Source organism: Aquarana catesbeiana, linkage group LG13 (assembly GCF_042186555.1).
Source record: "Aquarana catesbeiana isolate 2022-GZ linkage group LG13, ASM4218655v1, whole genome shotgun sequence".
NCBI lineage: Eukaryota > Metazoa > Chordata > Amphibia > Anura > Ranidae > Aquarana > Aquarana catesbeiana.
The window spans coordinates 31715268-31739145 of record NC_133336.1 but is presented as its reverse complement, the minus strand read 5'-3'; the positions used below and the strand labels follow the sequence as shown (position 1 = coordinate 31739145).

Here is a 23878-nt window from a genome sequence, read left to right as displayed (position 1 = left end):
TTTTTTTTTTTTTTTTTTTTAGTTCATTCACAAACTTTTCTTCTCAGCATTACATACTCGCATATTGTGTGTAATATGTCCGCCTGTGTCAGATTTTGTTGAAAAGAATATCTTATATTATTCACTGCAGGCGGTTTCCATCTTCATTGTGGGCATTTGAAGCCCACAAGCATTTATTTCCTGGATGTGGTGAATGCTGTGCTCCCAGCATTCACCGCTCATTCCCGCACATGCTCAGTGGCATCCTGGGAAGCCTGAAACATATAAGACGTTTCCCACCAGAATTATTTATTTATTTTCCTATTTTTCCTCCGTTTTCATGTGGAAATCCTCCATTTTCATTTGACTTCTCCATAGATAAAGCTATAGATAGGTTTTTCCTGTAGCTCTGCCCGTTCTCCTTGAACGGACAAGGTGTGTGCACACTTTGCAGTTAGAGAAGCATTGCATAATGAGGCCGAGCCATAGGAGAGAAGTTCAGAGGTTTGCAGTCTTGCAGGAGAGAATAAGGGAAAACGCAGATGTCTTCAGGGGACAGTGGGGGACCATCAATCCCCAACAGGTGACTACTTCGTCCTCCTGTGTGCACGGATTAATTATGTTTATGTTTTGGCTTCCCAGGACAGGCCGCAACCTGCACAGCCACCAGCGTGAGGCGCCACTCACTAAGAAACACCTGCAGGTTACAGCGTATGGAACGGTGAGTGGTGGGAGTCTGCTGCATTTTGTATAAATACGTTTCTGACCATCACCCAATAATCCCCCCAACTCTCCGCTCCTGCTCAGAATGGCACCGGGGACACTAATGATTTCTGGAGAATCGAGGTTTCTGGAGGGCGGAGCCCCGTAAAAGTTCTTCGCAGTCGCATCCGACTTTTGCACCTATCCACAGGCTGCGTCCTCGGCTCCTCTGCAAAGACTCTACCCAAGTGGTATGTCACCCCTAAGATCATTTCCTCTCCAACCCCCAATACTTATGTACTTGGACTGGCCCTGCATCAGAAGGGGCCTGTTTTATTTGGCGTGTTTGTTAATATGTTAATATATATATATTCAAAAGTGTTGGGGCGCCTGCCTTTTACACGCACATGAACGCATCCGTAGGCTTCAATATTGAGTTGGTCCACCCTTTGCAGCTATAACAGCTTCAACTCTTCTGGGAAGGCTGTCCACAAGGTTTAGGAGTGTGTCTATGGGAATGTTTGACCATTCTTCCAGAAGCACATTTGTGAGGTCAGGCACTGATGTTGGATGGGAAGGCCTTGCTTGCAGTCTCCACTCTAATTCATCCCAAAGGTGTTCTAGACACACTCCTAAACCTTGTGGACAGCCTTCCCAGAACAGTTGAATCTGTTATAGCTGCAAAGGGTGGGCCAACTCAGTATTGAAAACCTACGGACTAAGACTGGGATGCCTTTAAAGTTCATGTGTGTGTAAAGGGAGGCGTCCCAATAGTTTTGGCAATATAGTGTGTGTGTGTGTGTGTGTGTGTGTGTGTGTGTATATGTATATATATATATATATATATATATATATATATATATATATATATATATATATATATATATATATATATATATATATATATATAATGTGAATATAATATAATCATAATCATACATTTTATATAGCTCTGATTTACTCCACAGTGCTGTACAGAGAACACTGAGCCAGTCACATCAGTCCCTTCACGAGAAGAGCTTACATTCTAATTTCACATTCTATTATTTTATAATACATGTATATAGCTCTGACATATTCCATGGTCCTGTACATGGTTATGATCTCATTGTGAGGACAGATTAACGGTGAATGATGATAATATGATGACTTCTCTTGTTTAATATCAGGGGATGGGAGCAGGGGGAGGTGACATGCAGTCCCTATTTACGGGAGAGCCCCAGCACCATGTGGAATGTGGAGGACCACGAGAACCAGCGATGTAAGTGCCCGCGATGGGCTACTGTAGTCAGATTCTGTTCTGTCTCTTCAGACGCCGTGGTTTTTGATTTGTCTGTCACTCATATAGACTTATTCTCTACACTCTTATTGGATAGTCGTTTACTTGGACACTGTTCTAATTGGATAGACGATGTCATACAATTTCCCGCTAGTCTTCTGATATCCCCAAAATGATGGGGAATAAGATGACATCTTACAGTCTACATGTAGAGCTCCATCCTCTAGTATATGTCAAAACTGACGTCACATTTATTGAAAGCTGGGCAATCCTACAATAGAAGGTTGGGATTAGATGGTGATCATACCATAGAAGATGAGATCAGGTGATGATCATGCCATAGACAGATGGGATCAGATGGTGAATAGAAGGATGGGATCAAATGATGATCATACAATAGAAGATTGGATCAAATAGTGATCATATGATAGACGACCAAATCAAGTCTTGATCATATGATCGTACGGGATCAGATGGTGATCATATGATCAGACGGGATCAGATAGGATTACTTCTTCCAGAGGAGCAGATAGAACCATGTGTAGTAGTATCTTACAATCTGAGATTTTGGTATACATACATACATACATACATACATACATTCATCTCTGATTTAGAAGTTTTCACAATTTTTGAAAAAAGCAGTGCAATTTTACCTCTTTTGGGATTTAAACTATATTAAAGGAAGCAGTCAGTTTGTATACTTTGGGGAGACGGAAGGGATTTGGTTGCATTACAATACGATGGAAGGAAATTATAATGTGTATGGCAGCCTTGGATGTCATAGTTGCAGCATCTTTCCTGATGACCTTCCTCAACTTGTTGTCGTCTTCTGCAGTGCCAAATATCAGTGTCGCCATCCTGAAGCCATCGTTCCTTGAGATCCTGTTGGAGTCGCACGTTGTCATGGTGCGGGTAAGTGTCACATGTTGCCATGGTGTGGTTATGTGTTTTTTTTTTTCTCTTGCGCTCTCTCCCCTCCCCCACCTCTCTTGCGCTCTCTCCCTCCCATGCCAACTATCTTCATTGCTTTCCTCTCTTGCGCTCTCTCTCGCACTCTCCCACTTTCTCTTCCCCCTTCCCACTCTCTCTCTCCCTCTCTCTCGCGCGCTCTCTCTCTCTCGCCTTCTCTCTCGCTCTCTCTCTCGCCTTCTCTCTCGCGCGCTCTCTCTCTCTCTCGCCTTCTCTCTCTCTCTCTCGCCTTCTCTCTCGCGCTCTCTCTCTCTCGCGCTCTCTCTCTCTTGCGCTCTCTCTCTCGCCCTCTCTCTCTCGCCCTCTCTCTCTCGCCCTCTCTCTCTCGCCCTCTCTCTCTCGCCCTCTCTCTCTCGCCCTCTCTCTCTCGCCCTCTCTCACGCTTTCTCCCTAACTTTCTGTTTCCTCTCTCCTCAAGGCAAACAGCGGTCTAAAACCTAAAGAGCATGAGGTCACATCAAAGCCGTGGCACTGGCCAATCAACTTTCAGGTGAGCCATGGCGTGATTTGGCAGTGATCCCACCGTCTCACAGAAAGCCGTCGCTGCACTGTACATCGGGCGGGAGAGACCCCATTTATTTATTAATATTCTGTCTCTGCAGGGTCTCCGATTCTCGGGCGTTAATGCTACAGATACCCGTGTTTACCTCCTGGGAAATCCGGTGAGTGTGTCTGCTTGAGTGATACAGAGACTACTGGGATCTGATTGCTTGGTATGAGTAGCACAGACACCCCCCCCGCATTTCCCATAATACAGAGCTGGTCTTATTATGTTTGTCTTATTCCACTATGGTGCTCAGAGACTGCTAGACATCCAGGTAGCAACACAGCTGTGATAATTAGTGGCCGGGCATGGTCTCCGATTTCCAGGTAGCATCACAGCTGTGATTAATGCTGGGTCACATTCTTCAGTTTCCAAGTAGCGGCACAGATGTGATAATAAGGAACAGGCCTTGTTCTCCTAATTTCAAGTAGTGGCACAGCTGTGATAGTGACAGGCCATGTTCCCCAGCTTCCAAATAGTGGCACAGCTGTGCATTGTTCCTTTGTTGTACTGTTGCAAGCTGCAGGTTTTTTTTTCTGTCTGTCAGTATTAGGTAGTAGTTGCCCTGTTCCCAGCACAGGCAGGTTTTATAGTGTATTACTTAGATTGTTATTGTTGTATATTTAATACTATGATGTGTTTTTTTCTATAATAAAATGGAATGAAATCAACCGCAGTGTCCAGCTACTGTGACCTTCTTGGAACACCTTCTTTCTTCCTCTTGTTTCATATGCGGTTTTCCTGGTCGCATGGACTGCACCATGTAGTTAATGTTGCATGGTGAAAGGTTGAATTATTACTATACACTTCTTAATTAGTCTAGTTACTTAGTAACAGAGCAGTAGATCCGGGCATCGCAACATTTTTTCATATGGGTTTTATATTGGTGCTTGCTAGAGGGTTGGTAAATCATAGAAAAAAAAAATCCCCATTGGATTGGGACTTTGACAGACCACCAGACCCGTTCAAGTAAAAAAATATATATTTTATTGATCTACTTTAAAAAAGACGTGAGAGCGTCTATGGCATACAATATATAAAAGAAAAAAAAATCATTCCATACAGAATAGAGACAAAATCAGAAACAGAGAAAATATACAAGGTGACGATAGTTGGTATACTCTCATGGGGGTAGTGTGCCCCAATACCCAACGCGTTTCCGGTAATTCTGGTACCTTCATCAGGGGTTTGAGAGTTGTGAATATTGTGTATATGTATACTCTAGCACTGACAGGGGTAGGCACCCCCCTTTGGGACCCACATATTCGAAGGATTTGTTTAAGAGCCAACCATTGTGGGACTGTCCCTGGATATTTATCCTCCCGGCATGCAGCCGGCATGTTACAGGTTCCGATGAATGGTTCTCCCCCCAGTTGACTCGCCTATCATTTGTTTTGATACCATTACTTCAACACATGTACTATTTTTATAAAATCTCGGTCTGGCACAAATGAAAATACAATATTTGATCTGAGGGGCCATGGGTGCTGCTTGAACACAGAGTCATTCCTAGGGAATCCATACATATACACAATATTCACAACTCTCAAACCCCTGATGAAGGTACCAGAATTACCGGAAACGCGTCGGGTATTGGGGCACACTACCCCCATGAGAGTATACTAACTATCATAAGCTTGTATATTTTCTCTGTTTCTGATTTTGTTTCTATTCTGTATGGAACGATTTTTTTATTTTTTATTTTTTTTCTATATATTGTATGCCATAGACGCTCTCTCGTCTTTTTTAAAGTATATCAATAAAATATATTTTTTTTTACTTGAACGGGTCTGGTGGTCTGTCAAAGTCCCAATCCAAGAGGGATTTTTTGTTCTATGATTTATCGCGTAATGGATAGCACCACCACACTCCATATTTGTCATGATGGAAGCCCCCCTCTTGTCTGCTAGAGGGTTGGTGATGGTGGTGGTAAGACTGCCAGGCATTGTGTATGTATTCTATATAAATTATCTTACTACCTCTCTGTATCAGGTCATCTGGTGGCTCAATCTGGCCTGTCTGGGTGTGTATGCACTCCTGGTGGTCTGGGCAGCTGTCTCCCTCCAGCGTGGCCTATGCCTGTCTGACCCAGTGAAAGGTAAATCTGTGTGGCTGGTTCTGTGATTTCCTTAGCTGGGTTGCTCCCGTATGGCTGGTTCTGTAACCCTCCTGACTGTGTAGCCTTGGTGCGGCTGGTTCCGTGATTGTCCTGGCTGTGAGGCTCTCGTGTTACTGGTTCTGTGATTCCCCTGGCTGTGTGACCCCCTGAGTGGCTAGTTCTGTAATTCCTCTGGCTGTGTGACCTCTCTGCGTGGCTGGTTCTGTGATCTCCCTGGCTGTGTAGCTGGTTCTGTGATTCCCTGGCTGTGCGACCTCTGTGTGGCTGGTTCTGTGATTCCCTTGTGTGTGTGGCTGGTTCTGTAAATCCTTGGCTGTGTGGCTGGTCCTGTGATTCCCTGGCTGTGTGACCCCCGTGTGGCTTGTTCTGTGATTTTCCTGGCTGTGTGGCTGGTTCTGTGATTCTACTGGATGTGTGACCCCCTGAGTGGCTAGTTCTGTAATTCCTCTGGCTGTGTGACCTCTCTGCATGGCTGGTTCTGTAATCTCCCTGGCTGTGTGGCTGGTTCTGTAATTCCCTGGCTGTGTGACCCCCTGTGTGGCTGGTTCTGTGATTCCCTTGGCTGTGTGACCTCTCTGCGTGGCTGGTTCTGTGATTCCCTGGCTGTGTGATCCCTATGTGGCTGGTTCTGTATTTCCCCTGGCTGTGTGACCTCTCTGTGTGGCTGGTTCTGTGATTCCCTTGGCTGTGTGGCTGGTTCTGTAAATCCTTGGCTGTGTGGCTGGTCCTGTGATTCCCTGGCTGTGTGACCCCTGTGCGTCTGGTTTTGTGATTCCCTTGGCTGTGTGACCCCCGTGTGGCTTGTTCTGTGATTTTCCTGGCTGTGTGGCTGGTTCTGTGATTCTACTGGATGTGTGACCCCTGTATGGTTGCTTTTATGGTTCTCCTGGCTGTGTGGCCCCATCTAACAATGACATCTTTGTATTACAGAGAGTTACACCCTGCTCCTGGAGAGTGGGGGGCCGCTGCTGCTGGGGTGGCTGCTGCATTATTGTCCCTTCTACTTCATGGGTCGAGTGCTGTACTACCACCATTACTTCCCAGCCCTGCTCTTCTCCTGCATGTTGACTGGTGGGTATCTGCAGACTGACATGACGGGTATGAACAGACTTCTCAAGCTATAGGCCTGGCATAAAATGATGCACCCCCCCCCTCCTTCAATGAACATGGCATAAAGTTGTGTCTGAAATTACCATCATGAAAATCGGCAACAAAAAATAACTAAAATCCGTAAAGATAATTTTTGTGGAATTTTTCTCAAAATCTGGGATCTGAAGGCAGTGCTCTACCTGATTTCCCATTAAAAATGTCAGAAAAGCAATACTCTTCTTTATAAATGACCTGAGGATGATCTACCCCCTTTCCACCAAGGGGAGGGGGGCTGTGGAGGGCTTTAGAAGATAGTGGTGTCAAGCAGGCCTTGGTGGTGGTGGTGGTGGGGGGGGTTTGCAGGGTACTAATGAGAAGATAGGGGACAGCTGTGAAGAATATTAGAATATGGGGGTGTCAGACAGGCCAAGGTGAGGGGCAGATGAGGTTATTAGTGAGATGATGGTATCAGATTGGCCTTAAAGTGAGTTCCACACAAAAGTGGAAGCTCTGCCTATCAGCCTCCCCTCCAGTGCCACATTGGGCACCTTGAGAGGGGAAGGGGGGAGCGGGTACTTGTGTTTGACAGGTACCTGTCCCCACTTCCGAGACATAATGCCGCGGTGAGATCACTTGGAATTTTGGCCCCCCTCCTCTTTCCTTCGCCGCCAGGTGATTCAGAAAGTGCAGCGCGCTTCGCACATGCGCAGTAAGGGGCTGGCTGTGAAGCTGAAAGGCTTCACTGCCGGGTTCCCTTAGTACGAATGGCGGCGGTAGCACCCGTGAGCCGATGGAAACATCGGCTGGGCTGCCGACACCGCTGGATCCCTGGACAGGTAAGTGTCCTAATAATTAAAAGTCAGCAGCTACAGTATGTGTAACAGCTGTCTATCAATTTCTTGCTTGGGGGCAGAACTTCGCTTTAATGATTGTGTGAAATAGATAGCAGGGATGGCAAATATTGGATCCTGGGAGCTGAGAGTGGGTGATATGGAAGAATGTTGGAACAGGCCGGAGGAGGCACTGTCTGGTCCTGGGTTAGTGGTTGTAACAGTGCGGACACTGATATGACTGTGATGGTACAAATACTGATTTGGCTGCAATGGTACTGGCGCCAAAATGGATGAACTAGTATGAATACTAATATAGCCATGATGGTACGGACACTGATACGGTGTGATGGTACGGACACTGATACGGTGTGATGGTACGGACACTGGTGCGGTGTGATGGTACGGACACTGGTGCGGTGTGATGGTACGGACACTGATACGGTGTGATGGTACGGACACTGATACGGTGTGATGGTACGGACACTGATACGGTGTGATGGTACGGACACTGGTGCGGTGTGATGGTACGGACACTGGTGCGGTGTGATGGTACGGACACTGGTGCGGTGTGATGGTACGGACACTGGTGCGGTGTGATGGTACGGACACTGGTGCGGTGTGATGGTACGGACACTGGTGCGGTGTGATGGTACGGACACTGGTGCGGTGTGATGGTACGGACACTGGTGCGGTGTGATGGTACGGACACTGGTGCGGTGTGATGGTACGGACACTGGTGCGGTGTGATGGTACGGACACTGATACGGTGTGATGGTACGGACACTGATACGGTGTGTGATGGTATGGATGGACACTGATACGGTGTGATGATATGGATGGACACTGGTGCGGTGTGATGGTATGGATGGACACTGGTACGGTGTGATGGTACGGCTGGACACTGGTACGGTGTGATGGTACGGACACTGGTACAGTGTGATGGTACGGACACTGATGGGGTGTGATGGTATGGACACTGATACGGTGTGATGGTATGGATGGACACTGGTACGGTGTGATGGTATGGATGGACACTGGCACGGTGTGATGGTATGGATGGACACTGGTACGGTGTGATGGTATGGATGGACTCTGGTACGGTGTGATGGTATGGATGGACACTGGTACGGTGTGATGGTATGGATGGACACTGGCACGGTGTGATGGTATGGATGGACACTGGTGCGGTGTGATGGTATGGATGGACTCTGGTACGGTGTGATGGTATGGATGGACACTGGTACGGTGTGATGGTATGGATGGACACTGGTACGGTGTGATGGTATGGATGGACACTGGTACGGTGTGATGGTATGGATGGACACTGGTACGGTGTGATGGTATGGATGGACACTGGTACGGTGTGATGGTATGGACACCGGTACGGTGTGATGGTATGGATGGGCACTGGTACGGTGTGATGGTATGGACACTGGTACGGTGTGATGGTATGGATGGGCACTGGTACGGTGTGATGGTATGGATGGGCACTGGTACGGTGTGATGGTATGAATGGGCACTGGTACGGTGTGATGGTATGGATGGACACTGGTACGGTGTGATGGTATGGATGGATACTGGTACGGTGTGATGGTGTGGATGGGCACTGGTACGGTGTGATGGTGTGGATGGGCACTGGTACGGTGTGATGGTGTGGATGGGCACTGGTACGGTGTGATGGTATGGATGGACACTGGTACGGTGTGATGGTATGGATGGACACTGGTACGGTGTGATGGTATGGACACCGGTACGGTGTGATGGTATGGATGGGCACTGGTACGGTGTGATGGTATGGACACTGGTACGGTGTGATGGTATGGATGGGCACTGGTACGGTGTGATGGTACGGATGGACACTGGTACGGTGTGATGGTACGGACACTGGTACGGTGTGATGGTACGGACACTGATGGGGTGTGATGGTACGGACACTGATACGGTGTGATGGTATGGATGGACACTGGTACGGTGTGATGGTATGGATGGACACTGGCACGGTGTGATGGTATGGATGGACACTGGTACGGTGTGATGGTATGGATGGACTCTGGTACGGTGTGATGGTATGGATGGACACTGGTACGGTGTGATGGTATGGATGGACTCTGGTACGGTGTGATGGTATGGATGGACTCTGGTACGGTGTGATGGTATGGATGGACACTGGTACGGTGTGATGGTATGGATGGACACTGGTACGGTGTGATGGTATGGATGGACACTGGTACGGTGTGATGGTATGGATGGACACTGGTACGGTGTGATGGTATGGATGGACACTGGTACGGTGTGATGGTATGGACACCGGTACGGTGTGATGGTATGGATGGGCACTGGTACGGTGTGATGGTATGGACACTGGTACGGTGTGATGGTATGGATGGGCACTGGTACGGTGTGATGGTATGGATGGGCACTGGTACGGTGTGATGGTATGGATGGACACTGGTACGGTGTGATGGTGTGGATGGGCACTGGTACGGTGTGATGGTATGGATGGGCACTGGTACGGTGTGATGGTATGGATGGGCACTGGTACGGTGTGATGGTATGGATGGACACTGGTACGGTGTGATGGTATGGATGGACACTGGTACGGTGTGATGGTATGGATGGACACTGGTACGGTGTGATGGTATGGATGGACACTGGTACGGTGTGATGGTATGGATGGACACTGGTACGGTGTGATGGTATGGATGGACACTGGTATGGACACTGATATGAAATATTTGATCTGACCTGATCTTGTCTCTTCCAGCACTGACGCTCTCTGTCCTATTGAAGCTCTCCGCTCATCTCTGGTGTCCATCTCAGCCGCACTCTGTATATACAGCAGGGATGACTCTGCTGATCCTCATCCTCATATACAGGTGAGTCCTCCATAGGGGGGATGGTCGATTCCTGTTAAGATTAGGGAGTCACTGGTTTACGATTTATATCGATGACAGTTTGGTGTGTGTTTTTAACCGCTTGTGGACCAGCCACAATACATATACTGCGGCAGGGCAGCCACTCTGCATCACATACTTCGTATGTGATCCATATACTTCGTATGTGATCCGCATCGGGGTAGAGGGCACACTGGTGCCCGCTGTCCCGGCAGTGCTGCGATTCGCTACGATCAGCTCCGTTAATTACCAAAAAGAACCCTGTGTTTGTAAACAAACACCAGGCTCTCTTCTGACAGCAGCAATGTGCCGTTTTTTTCTCCCTGCAACTCTTTTGCAGGGAGTAAAAACTGGTACATTGCTTAGTAAAAACAGTACACAGCACACACATTTAACCCCTTGATCACCCTAGATGTTAACCCCATCCCAGACAGTATCAGTACAGTGTCAGTGCCTTATATTAGCACTGATCACTGTATTAGTGTCGCTGGTGCTGTTAGTGTCAGATTACTCACCGCAATATCGCAGTCCTGCTAAAAGTCACTGATCGCCTCCATTACTAGTATAAGAAAAAAAAAATTCCCGTATACAGTATATACCATTGTTTGTTTGTAGATGCCATAATTTTTATACAAACCAATCAATATACAGTAAAACCTTGATTTGAGAGCGTTTTGCAAGACAAGCAAAATTTTTAAATAAATTCTGACTTCATATACAAGTAGAGTCATGTCACAACTGAGTAATAAAAGAGAAGAGAGGCGCCTCTAAGTGTAGCAATATGGTTACATTTAATGAAGGTACATAATTTAGCAACATATTGCTACACTTAGAGGCGCCTCTCTTCTCTTTTATACTTTGTAGCTCCTGCTTCTAATCCCCTTGTGGAGGCTGCCATTTGTTGATGGACATTTTATGGTTACACAATCTGGTCACATTGCTATAATCTTTTTATATGGACTATAAACTGAAGGATTTATGAATTAATGGTTGTGGAACGAATCAATTGAGTTTCCATTATTTCTTATGGGGAAATTCGCTTTGATTTACAAGTGTTTTGGATTACAAGCATGTTTCTGGAACAAATTATGCTTGCAATCCAAGGTTTTACTGTACACGTATTGGGATTTTTTTTCTTTACCGAAGACATGTAACAAATACATTTTGGCCAAAATTTATGAAAAAATTAGATTTTTTTTACATCTTTTATTTTTTTATTAGATGTTAAAAAAAAAACTATAGGTGATCAAATACCACTGAAAGAAAGCTCTATTTGTGTGAAAACTAGGACACAAATTTTATTTGTTTTACAGCGTTGTATGATGGTGCAATTACCAGTTAAAGTAGCGCCGTTCTCAATGGCAGAAAAAGGCCTTGTCATTAAGGGGGTAAAAATCTTCTGGAGCTGAAGTGGATAACGTAGTTGAACAAATACAACCAAAAATTTTCCGGGGCCCAGAATATGAATTCCTCCCTCTGAATCTGTGTGGGATTCTTCCCCTAATGCCCGTCCTTCCTTCTCTTCCAGCTTCTACCTCTTTCAGCCCCTGTCGTATGGAATGGAGGGGCCCCTGGCAGACAAGCAGGACAGTCCCATGTCAGGGCTGCGGTGGATGGACTCATGGGAGTTCTAGGTCCCACGGTGCTTCTTGCAGACCTCTGTGCTTTGGGGGGGTCTCCGGCTCAGTCCTGGCGGTGGAGATGCTGCACCTGGATGTAGATATTGTGGAGCCTTTCTAGACTGTAATGTGCGACCAGCCATATTCGGGAAACAGTTGAGCGCACAGAACGCTGTATGGACGCTATATGGATACAAACTATATTGCTGCTAAACTCAGATTTGTTCACTGCCAGCAGGAGGCGTCTGTCCTCCAGATTTGGGGTAAGACACCGTTAAATTTACCTGCCCCACCCCAAACTCACAACACTGCCGGTTACTTGTTTCCCTTTCATTTTCTTTTCTTTATGACTTAGATGCAAGTGCAGAAGAATTTTTCTCAATTGGGGGGGGGGGGGTTTCAGTGTCCTCTATCAGTGTAGGTGGGCGGTCATTGTCCTCTATCCTTACCCAGTCATATCATCCGTGGGGTGCAGAGGTGTGCCAGGAAGGACTAAGGCCCCTTTCACACTGGGGCGGTTTGCAGGCGCTATTGCGCTAAAAATAGCGCCTGCAAACCGACCCGAAAGTGCCGCTGCTTTGTCTCCAATGTGAAAGCCCTGAGGGAGGTGCGCTAGCAGGACGGTAAAAAAAAGTCCTGCTAGCAGCTTCTTCGGAGCAGTGAAGGAGCAGTGTGTATACCGCTCCTTCACTGCCCCTGCCCATTGAAATCAATGGGACACCGCGGCTATACCGCCGGCAAAGCGCCTCTGCAGAGACGCTTTGCGGTGGTTTTTTAACCCTTTCTCGGCCGCTAGCGGGGGGTAAAACCGGCCCGCTAGCGGCCGAATACCGACGGTAAAGCAACGCTAACAATAGCTGCGCTTTACCGCCGACGCCGCCCCAGTGTGAAAGGGGCCTAGGGTTACTCTTGGCTGCAGTGCTGTGTGGACAGATTTTATCGCTATATCTGCATTATCCTAACATGGTTTAAAGGCTAAAGCCCCGTACACACAAGTAGAATGTCGGGAGACATTTGCCGGTACAAAAAAGATTGGTCGACATTCTGCCCGTGTGTATGTCGGTCTGTCCGACGGAAGCCGGCTTCTGTTTGAACGTGCATGGTGGAAAACCAGCAGCCGTCCGACTCCCAATCAGCGCTCTCAGCCAGTGGCAGAGAGCGCTGATTTAAGTGTTCTGGTGGGGGGCCGACCTCCTGTCAGAACACAACAGCTCAGCAGGGGAGATCGCTGGACTAACCTCGCATGGTTAGTACAGCGGCTCCTGACCGGAACTGTCAGTTTTTTTTTTTCGTGCAACCCATGGGGTTGCACAAAAAAAAAACTGGATTGTGTACCCGGCTTAAGTTCACCTTTTATAAATAAGTAAATAAAAGGCAATTTTTTTTTTTTCAGGTTAAAAACATGTAATTTACTTTTTTTGTCTCAGGAGTCTGCAGAGCATTGCACTTACGATAAGCAGTGGGTGCGATCTCAGGCCCCTGCAGACTCTCAGGATAGTCACCTGAGAGCAGGAAGATCAATGGACTACGAGAGCGCTCACCAGGGCCCTCCTAGTTCATGGAGAACTACAAGCCATCAGCAATGGCTGGCGGCACTTGTATGCATTCATTCACAGGAAACTGAATGAATGACGTAGCCACGTGGGCGGAGCCCCACACTGCCCCACTATTTTCAAGTTGTAACAGCGGGTGCAAGAAGATCTTTTGCCAGCTGTCACAGGGGGTGACTGGCTGCAGATGCTGGAACATGTTTCACTCTAAAAATGTAACGCGTTCCAAAGGTGAACTTAAAGCGATATTAAAGCCTTGTTTTTTTTTTTTAAATAACAAACATGTTATACTTACCTGCTCTATGCATTGGTTTTGCACAGAGCAGCATGGATCCTCCTCTTCTCAGGTCTCACGCTGGTGCTCCTAGCTCATCCCTCCTGCCGGGTGCCCCCACAGCAAGCAGCTTGCTCTGGGAGTACCCAAGCAGGTGCGCTCCCGAGCTGCAGCTTTGTGTGTCCATTCACGCACAGAGCCATGGCTCAGCCCTGCCACCTCTGTCTCCTGATTGGCTCACTGGCTGTGATTGACAGCAGCGGGAAGCAAAAGGAGTGCAAGTCCTGGAGAGGCAAGGATCGAGAGGGGGCTCAGGTAAGTATTAGGGAGGGCTGCTGCATACAAAATGCATGAAGGTGTGCCTTTACAACCACGTTAAGGCTGTAATGTGGGTGACAACTCTGTGTAGGAGCCCTTGAACTGTGTATGCACTGATTCCCCCTCTTCAATTGCCCACATCCCCATCACACTTATGGAGAACACTAATCACCCCCCAAGCTGATACAAAACACTAACCTCTCCCCCACTGATAAAGAACTCTAACCTCCCTTCTCTCACACATGCTGATCAAGAACAATACACCCCCAACCACCACCAACAACGTCTACACTGATAAAGAACTCTAATCCCCCCCCTCCCCTTTCCTTCCTGTCTCGCATCGCAAAAGATCCCCCTTCCAACACTAATAGAAGACAATGGCCCCCATACACACTAATTCAAAACACTAATGTATAGAGAACACTAAACCCTGCCCCCTTCCCCCACCATCACACTGATAGGAGAAACCAAGCCCCATTAACCCCATGTCTACCCCCACGTCTCACATCAAAAAAAGCCCTCTCCTAACAATACCGGCTTTGGCACAAGGCTTTACATTAGTAGAGCGTACAGACATGTAGAGTAAAATCTGCATGTAGTTGTGTCTGGGGGCCATAGCTGCAGTGCAGTTAGCCCATTGACATGCACCGTTGGTACTCTCCAGTGCTGCCGGTACTAGCGTTTGCATGCGTATGGGGGTAATGGCAAACGCTGACCCCCCCCTTCCTCTATAGAACTATCTCCCTCTCCCCTTCCACTAATACCCCACCACCCGTCTCTGTACTCTGTGACGATAGAATTAGAAAGCCCTGCCTTGTAGTAAGGATGGGCTCACTCTTTTTTACTTATTCAGTTTGCACTGAGTAGATCTCTGAGAGTAAAGAAGATAAATCTTCCTTAAGCCTAGTACACATGGGCCAAATGTTGGGCGGCATCCACCGGTTCAATAGAAACTGGCTGACATTTGGCCCGTGTTGTACTGGATGCAAACAAAGCCTGGGGAATGCCCAGGAAAAAAACAAAGCCTACTTACCACCAGCTCGCAGACAACCAAATTGACCTGTCTAACAGTACGCGTTAAAAACAGGGGTTTAGTCCGCACGCATTTGCAAATGCATGCGTAAGCCACAGAGCCTTGTCACGGCACCCTAATATCTGTGGTCCTAACACTAAAATATGAGTGTCCCCACAGTGGAGGCACATGCATTCTAATGGATAAATGCAGGCAGGTGGACTGAAGGGCAGCCCATCCCTTCTTTAAGGTACAGAAGCACACCAAACACCCAGCAAATAGCACTATGGCTGCAAAGGTGCTGGTGCGTTTCTGGACCGTGTTGTACTGGAGTCAGTCCGAAGGAGCATGACTGAAAAGGTCTGCGGATCGACTCCTGATTAGTGCTCTCAGCCAGTGACTGAGGTGACCGGAGTGTTCTGACGGGGGGGTGGGGGGTGCATTCCCCCATTCCCCCTGTCAGAACACAATAGCTCAGCAAGGGAGATAGTTTGGATAGTTAGTACAGTGCTCCTCCTGAGCTGTCAGGTTTTTTTTTTTTTTTTCGTTCAGCCCCGCTGGGTTGAACGAAAAAAAAAACTACTAGTGTGTACTAGGCTTAATTGACCAGGGGTTTTCAAACCTTCTGAACAAAGGGCCAGTTAACCGTCCTTGAGGCTTTAGAGGGGCCAGACTGTGACCAGTGGGATTAGAAAACACTGTAGTGTGGGTGAGAGCAAACAGTGAATGGTGCCCTATTGTTGGTATCATTGGAAGGGATTGAATGGAATCTGTTGGAGGACTAGTGCCCCATCATTGGTGTTTGTGGGAGGATTAGAGGCCCATTATTGGTGTCAGTTTGAGTAATGGTTACCTTATCATTGGTGTCTGAGGGAGGATTAGTGCCCCATCATTGGTGACCGTGGGAGGAATGGTGCCCTGTCATTGGTGTCCGTGGGAGGAATGGTGCCCCGTCATTGGTGTCCGTGGGGGGCATGTTGCCCCATCATTGGTGTCCGTGGGAGGCATGTTGCCCCGTCATTGGTGTCCGTGGGAGGCATGTTGCCCCGTCATTGGTGTCCGTGGGAGGCATGTTGCCCCGTCATTGGTGTCCGTGGGAGGCATGGTGCCCCGTCATTGGTGTCCGTGGGAGGCATGGTGCCCCGTCATTGGTGTCCGTGGGAGGAATGGTGCCCCGTCATTGGTGTCCGTGGGAGGAATGGTGCCCAGTCATTGGTGTCCGTGGGAGGAATGGTGCCCCGTCATTGGTGTCTGGATGGCATGGTGCCCCAAGGGCTGGCTAAAGGCAAGCTAAGGGCCACAGTTTGGAGACCCCTGTTGAAGACCATCACAACCAGTGCAGGGGGTTGGAGCATTCCCGAAACCATATTGTAGGCGTAGTGTTACTGTAAGAGCGCTGCCATGTGAGTAGCTATTTGGCGAACACGTCGGGTGATTCGGCCATTATAGATAAGCTCCAAACAAGAGTACAATTGTGAGGTACCCTGTACATTAGTCATGGTATTGCAGAGTGCGCCATGGGACACTGCCTATAGCGCTAGGCAGCAGCACCTATAAAGGGAACGTCCACTGATGTTTTCATGTTCATCTGACAATGGGCAACACCAGCAGAATCACTACCATGACATTTTCCAGAGGGGCCAATAAACAGGGGTTTTTATTTTTTTCTGGCCAGTAAATGTCTATCTGCATGTCAGGACTGTCTTGCCCCCCTCCCCCACCTGTTTCCCGCTCTCACTGATCTGTGACGACGTGTGACACGTTTGTCAGGCAGACAGCGAAGGAGCAGTCGGTCACGCTCTGTATCTCGGCAGTTTTAGCCATTTTAGGAAGTTGAAGCTGTCATGATGCCTGAGTTTTTATCTGGCCAGAAGAGCACAGCTGTCTTCCGTCCGCCCTGCATGACACGTTCCCCCATCTCCGCCACTGCTGGCATGACATTAACCCCTCCGGCGCTCCTCTGCACTCTGATCAGAGAATTTTATGTCACCCTCCAGGACCCCCATAAATGGCGATTACATTCTCAGCCACCATATTAGGAGCCGTATTGCTGATACATTGCGGCTAAATAACGTTTCCTATTTCTTGGGGGAAAAAAACACGGATAAGGGCTTATTGGTGTAGATAACTCCTGATTTCCGTAGGATTGTGACACTTTCGCCTGTTTCACCGTTAACATTTCTCCCAGCTTGGCGTCAGGTGCGGTATAGATTCTGCTGCTCGAGCTCATATGGCAGACTGCTAATGCATATTTAATTTATGGCCAGCATGCTGGCGTCTTTTCCTCTTCTGTTCAGTCTCTGCAGGATATTGTACACCGAGACCCATCTGAGATCTGATCAGACAATATGGACAGGTTGCTCAGTGTGTGACTGCAACTTGCATTGTTAATTGATCGCAGATCCTGTCCACAGGCCGGATGGCTATTGCTCTTGTGATTAGGAGATGACTGTGGTCATTGGGCAGCCTCATCCACACCTGGCACCACAATGAAGAAAGTACACTGGGCCACATTGAAGAGAAGGCTGCACTCCGATGTCATGAGCATTAATTATTGTTCCAGATAATGAACACAGAAGGGCTGCCCAGTCTACGCTGGCATGAAGGCCAGCCATAGATGGTGCAAATTTCTTTCCTGCAGCCACGGATTGCAGGAAAGAAATTTGATTCTCCCATCAACACGGACACTGCTGACGGGAATCTCTCTTGCCGAGCTATTGTCTGCTCCTGGCGGTGGGGGGGAGTCGTCCCTGCCGGGGGAAGACCGGGATTATTGCTAGCAGCTATAGCAGCTGCTAGCGATTATCGCAACTGAATCTGGCAGGTTGGTTGTACTCAAGTTGATCGATCGATCACCTTGGTACATTCAGCCTGCCCACACATGGTTTGAATCTTGGCCGGTTCCTGCTGAACCAGCCGAGATTCAAACAATCTATGCCCGGCCTAAGCCCATCTGGGTAAACGCATTAGAGTGAGAAGAGTCTGGGTGAACTAAAGCCGGCCATAGACAGCTCAGTGGGAACAAGCCAAGATTTAAACCATTTATGGGCAGGCTGAATGTACTCAAGTTGATCAATAGATCAACTTGGATACAACCAACCTGTCAGATTTTACATGCGATTATGCGGCTTTTCCAGTCTGAACAATAATGTGTTCTTCCAGCGGGGACAACTTCCCCTGCCCCCCCACCAGGAGAACATATATGGTGCCGCGGGGGGGGGGGGGGGGATTCCCCCATTAACACTCACTGTTGATGGGGGAATAGAGGGATTTTCTTTCCTGCAACCAGTGGTTCCAGGAAATAAAATTGCCCCATCTGTAGCCGGCCTAAGTCTACAACGAAGGCCTTCTGGGTGAAACTTGTTAGAGCAAGGAATGCCTGGGCATACTAAGAGAACATGCACACTGGGGTTAAAAAATGCTGCATCTACAGGAGTTATGCATTTTTTTTTTTTTTTTTTTGTTTTGTTTTTTTTTTTCCTGCATGTAGGAGCAGCTTAGTGTCCATGCACATTAGGCCGTTTAGAAGCATATTTCAAGAAGAGAGTTTAGAGGCAGGAAAAAAAAAACATCACAAGTGCAGTTTTGAGAAGAGTTTTCAGGCAGAAAAATACTAAGCGCTCATCAACGTGGCACTTTGGAGTTTTTGGCGTTTTTAGGTGTACATTGAAAGACGAGCAGAGGGGAATGTTTTGCGAAAAAACGCTTATAAAAGTAAACCATAAGCTCTTCTAAACTCTTGTGCAATACAAGCTACTATGAGCATTTTTTAAGAGGCTTTTTCTGCCAGAGGTTCTGGCATTTTTTCCTGCTCCTAATGTGCATGGACCCTAGGGCCCCTTTCAGACTGGTGGACTCCGGCAGCGAATCCGCCTGCTCAATGGGGAATCTGTCCACTGATCAGGCCGTTAGCTGGTCCATGTTGGCTCCGCTAATATAGAGCGGACACAGCTCACTTTCCTCTATAGGCAGTGGGATGGAAACAGACCGACCACCTATCCTTTTCCATCCGACTGTCATCCGATCCACCAGACAGGTAGGGAACAGATCCCCATCTGTCGGTCTTTATCTGATTGGATGTCGGCGGGTTTCAACTGACATGTCTGTTGACATCCGCCGCACCATAGAGAGCAATAGATGGTCTGATTGGGTCTGCCTAAAAAACTGTCAGGCAGATACGATCGGTCTGCCTGTGTGAAAGGGGCCTAAATCTACAACTAAGATATGACTAACCCCTTTTGGTTGAAACCAGAGAAGACCCTGGGCAGGCTAAATCTGCAACTAAGCCCTTCTGGGTGAAAGACATTAGAGTGAGGAGGGTCTGGGAAGATTAAAGCTTTTGTTAACCCACAAAAATGGATCCTGCTCCTTTTAAATCCATGTTATATGACACAGTGCTTGTCCTGTGTCATTTGGCCCCCTGTAACACCTAAAAAACCTGGCCAATCCTGCCAGTATCTCCCCACCCCTCTGTAAACTGACCACGGTGTATCATGGCTGCTGAGACCTGACACTGTGGTCAGTTTACATGCCTCCGTCATCAGCAGCCTGCTATCTGCTCTCCTCTCTGCTCCTGAATCCGTTAGATAATCCGACCGTGTGTGGGCTTCATCGGACCTGCAGCGGACTTTTTTGGTCGAAAATCAGACGTACTTTAGATTTAAAACATGTTTCAAATCTTTTCGACGGATTCAAGTCCGGGCGAAAAATCAGTTCGTCTGTATGCTAGTCCGACGGACGAAAACCGACACTAGGGCAGCTATTGGCTACCGGCTATGAACTTCCTTATTTTAGTCCGGTCGTACGTCATCACGTATGAATCCGTCAGACTTTGGTGTGATCGTGTGTAGGCAAGTCAGTTCGTTCGAAAGTCCATTGGAAGTCCGTCGAAAGTCCTTCGGAAAGACCGTCTGACCTTTGATGCCGAAAAGTTCGCCCGTGTGTACACGGCATAATGCCTCATATACACTGCTGCTGGTAAACGGACGTTTAGGAGCAGTTGGGCATTTTTTTTCAACTGCCCCTGAACTCTCCTCTGTTATCTTATCAGTACATGTACACAGGGTCGTTTATAGTAGTTTCTAGACCGTTGAGTTTAGAAGCATTTTTTGGAACACAAAAAAAATGCGTTCAGGACAGATGTTCAGAGGCATTTGAAACGCCAAATGCCTGTAACAGTTTGTAAATGCTGCTAAATGCGATAACACGCATTTCATTTACAGACATTTTTCATTTTAACAAAAAAACTAAACGCGTCTGGACGGACATTTTTAAACGTCGCATTCTAGCTGTCAAGTTAAATTGTTCAGGAGAGGTTAAACAACGTCCCGTGTACATGAAGCCTAGGTCTATGACCAAGCCCTTCTGGGTGAAACACATTAGTGAGAGGGGTTTGGATGGAGTAAGTCTACAACTAAGCCCTTCTGGGCGAAACTGGTTATAGAAGGAATAGGATGGAATAGAAGATTCCCAGACACGAAAATTCTTTTCTGTAGCAACATGAGGTGAAATTAAAGGCTTGGTTGGTCGAATTTCGAAAATCAATGGTGGCATCATCGGATCACAAAATGTATGAAATTTCTGGTTTTGAAAAGAAAATTTGTTTGGAATTTGACCATGTATGGCCTGTCTAAAGCCTCATACACACGGTAGATTTTTGGCAGGGGATTGTCTGTTGACAGAGTAGAGTGTTGTTCTAAAATCTTACTGTTAGTACGCTCCTTTTGACAATAATTGTCCAACTTTCCGCCAACAAATGGATGACAGGCTAGTAAATTTTCAGCGGACAATGGTCTGTTGTCAGATTTTCGTATGGTCAGTACACAAATCCGTCACACAAAAGTCGAAAGTACAAACGCGCATGCTCGGAAATCAATGCTCACCAAACACAAGCAGAAGGGGCCCAAAGGGTGGCGCTCAAGAGCTGAAATTCCTTGTAGTACGTCACTACGTTCGTGTTTGTGGCACGACAATTGTGTACCGTTAGTATGCAAGACAAGATCCTGGCACACGCCCATTTGACAAAAATCAGACGCTCGGTTGGCCAAAATTCGTGTGTACGAGGCTTAACTTAAAAATGCAGACGAGATCCACCTGCCAGCATGCTGACAATTTTGGGCAGTTTAAGGCAATTTTTGCATTTTTCCAAGGCACCCCTGAAAAGCCCATGGCACCCTGGTTGAAAAAGGCTGCCTCACATTGATGCCAACAACAGGGCACTATTCCTCCCCCCAATACCTAAGATGCATTGTTTACTCCCACTGACACTAGGCCCCACTATAGACTGAAGGACAGTAAACTGGCTCTTTGTTTACAAAGTTTGGAGACCCCCTGATCAATGCTGAGGTCATCATTGTGCGGTTGGTCTTCTTCATTATGGCATGGGAGGGGGTGCTCTATTTAGCTGGCACCTGTGCCCACAGATAAGGACAGATCATGGACTTGGGAGCGGCGGTTTTCCTGGGTATCTAGGAAGTGCACTGTGGCCAGCCTACATTCTACATTTTTACTGGAGATCAATTTTTCTTTTACAAATATAATTTTATTGATTTTTCAGTTTGTACGGTCAGATGGCATTGTAAGGCCCTTTTACTGCTGACATATCTTTATTGAATGATTTAGTCTGACGAGGGCATAGGACTGCATAGCACGGTGGACATGGCATGGCACGACACAGCTGATGGTAGGCTCTGTGGCTCAGTAAATATTGATAATACATTATCATGCACAGAGTCTCTCCCATCATTGCCATCCTCTCGGGCTCCATGCTGGCCTCTGAGCATTAACCCTTCCATGTAACAACCTGCACATAGGGCTTTTCTCCAGCCTGCCCCCCCCCCCTCCTCCCAGCCGCCCGTGGTCACTGGATGGGGTTGCCATGGGAATGAGCCCAGGACGGGAAAAGAGAAATAGATTAGAAGGGACCAGAGCCGCCTGCCTTCCGCTAGCTGAAGAGGACTAATTACAGCGGGCAGGATGCTCTGCCGGTAATTGTACCTAACGCCTTTAACCCCTTGCTAGCCGCATTCAGAAAGCATGCAGGTGTGCCAGTAAAAGGCATTCCCCGTGGACACTGGCCACGCGCGCTTCCTGTACTATATAATGATTATTATTATAAGATTAATTCTGTCCAGTCAAGATGAGCAGATTATAAGCTGGCGAAGGTGAGGAATCTTACCGTACACAGATATGATTATAGCAATCGTAGATTCAAATAAATGGGATTGCAGAGTGGGTTTTAATTTGCAGTATGAACATCGACTGAATCACAGAGACAGGTGCAATAAAATCACGCAAACTGTCACCTCAATACTTTCCATACTATGCTAAAATCCAGCTGACCAATCCTCCTTCCACTTACCATTTCTGAGCAGTCTTGTCCTTTCATCAATCAGCTCTAAGTGCTCTTCTCTTCCCACCAATTAGCTCTCAGCAATCTTGTCCCCCCAGTCACCTCTGAGCGATCTTGTCCTTCCACCAATCATTGATGAGCAGTCTTGTTCTTACACCAATGACCTCTGAGCGGTCTTGTCCTTCCACCAGTCACCTCTGAGAAATCTTGTCATTCCACCGGTCACCTATGAGCGCTCTTGTCCTTTCACCGGTCACCTATGAGCGCTCTTGTCCTTTCACCGGTCACCTATGAGCGCTCTTGTCCTTTCACCGGTCACCTATGAGCGCTCTTGTCCTTTCACCGGTCACCTATGAGCGCTCTTGTCCTTTCACCGGTCACCTATGAGCGCTCTTGTCCTTTCACCGGTCACCTATGAGCCCCCTTGTCCTTTCACCGGTCACCTATGAGCCCCCTTGTCCTTTCACCGGTCTCCTATGAGCTCCCTTGTCCTTTCACCGGTCACCTATGAGCCCCCTTGTCCTTTCACCGGTCACCTATGAGCCCCCTTGTCCTTTCACCGGTCACCTATGAGCCCCCTTGTCCTTTCACCGGTCACCTATGAGCCCCCTTGTCCTTTCACCGGTCACCTATGAGCCCCCTTGTCCTTTCACCGGTCACCTATGAGCCCCCTTGTCCTTTCACCGGTCACCTATGAGCCCCCTTGTCCTTTCACCGGTCACCTATGAGCCCCCTTGTCCTTTCACCGGTCACCTATGAGCCCCCTTGTCCTTTCACCGGTCACCTATGAGCCCCCTTGTCCTTTCACCGGTCACCTATGAGCCCCCTTGTCCTTTCACCGGTCACCTATGAGCCCCCTTGTCCTTTCACCGGTCACCTATGAGCCCCCTTGTCCTTTCACCGGTCACCTATGAGCCCCCTTGTCCTTTCACCGGTCACCTATGAGCCCCCTTGTCCTTCCGGTCACCTATGAGCCCCCTTGTCCTTCTACCGGTCACCTCTGAGCTCTCTTGTCCTTCCACTGATCACCCCTGAGCCCTCTTGTCCTTCCACCAATCACGAGTGCTGTTTAGTTTTGATGGGGAATTGTGGGGGGAGGAAGGCAGTGGTGTTGAATTGGTTCTTCCTTCTCGCTCCCCGCATCCTCAGCAGATGTCAGATATTGCTGAAGATCTATCATTATTACTGCCTTACTGACCAGTGAAATGTCCCCAAGTCTTTGAAAAACACTAAAACCCTGTCAAAGTTTTGTTTTTTTTTTGTATTTGTCAGTAACACGGCACACTGTAACTCCACAGAGATTTCTAATAAAATAGTTTCTGCAAAGTGTCCTGATTTCTTCT

General features: G+C 47.8%; 1 protein-coding gene across 2 annotated transcripts in view; it reads left to right on the top strand.

The window, feature by feature from the left end:
- The window catches only part of POMT2 (protein O-mannosyltransferase 2), a 52345-nt gene that overhangs the window by 28299 nt on the left and 168 nt on the right, over positions 1-23878 (top strand). The window contains exons 12-21 of one of the 2 annotated variants that reach the window (XR_012237049.1): positions 622-700; positions 787-932; positions 1851-1942; positions 2799-2875; positions 3351-3422; positions 3535-3594; positions 5469-5574; positions 6526-6666; positions 10282-10393; positions 11940-12293. Coding sequence is in view for 1 of the 2 variants with exons in the window: in XM_073609118.1 (XP_073465219.1) it covers positions 622-700; positions 787-932; positions 1851-1942; positions 2799-2875; positions 3351-3422; positions 3535-3594; positions 5469-5574; positions 6526-6666; positions 10282-10393; positions 11940-12045 (991 nt within the window). In the remaining variant the exon portion in view is untranslated. Of the gene's footprint in view, positions 1-621; positions 701-786; positions 933-1850; positions 1943-2798; positions 2876-3350; positions 3423-3534; positions 3595-5468; positions 5575-6525; positions 6667-10281; positions 10394-11939; positions 23865-23878 lie in introns of those variants that run through there. The other variant, XM_073609118.1, reaches the window with a different exon arrangement.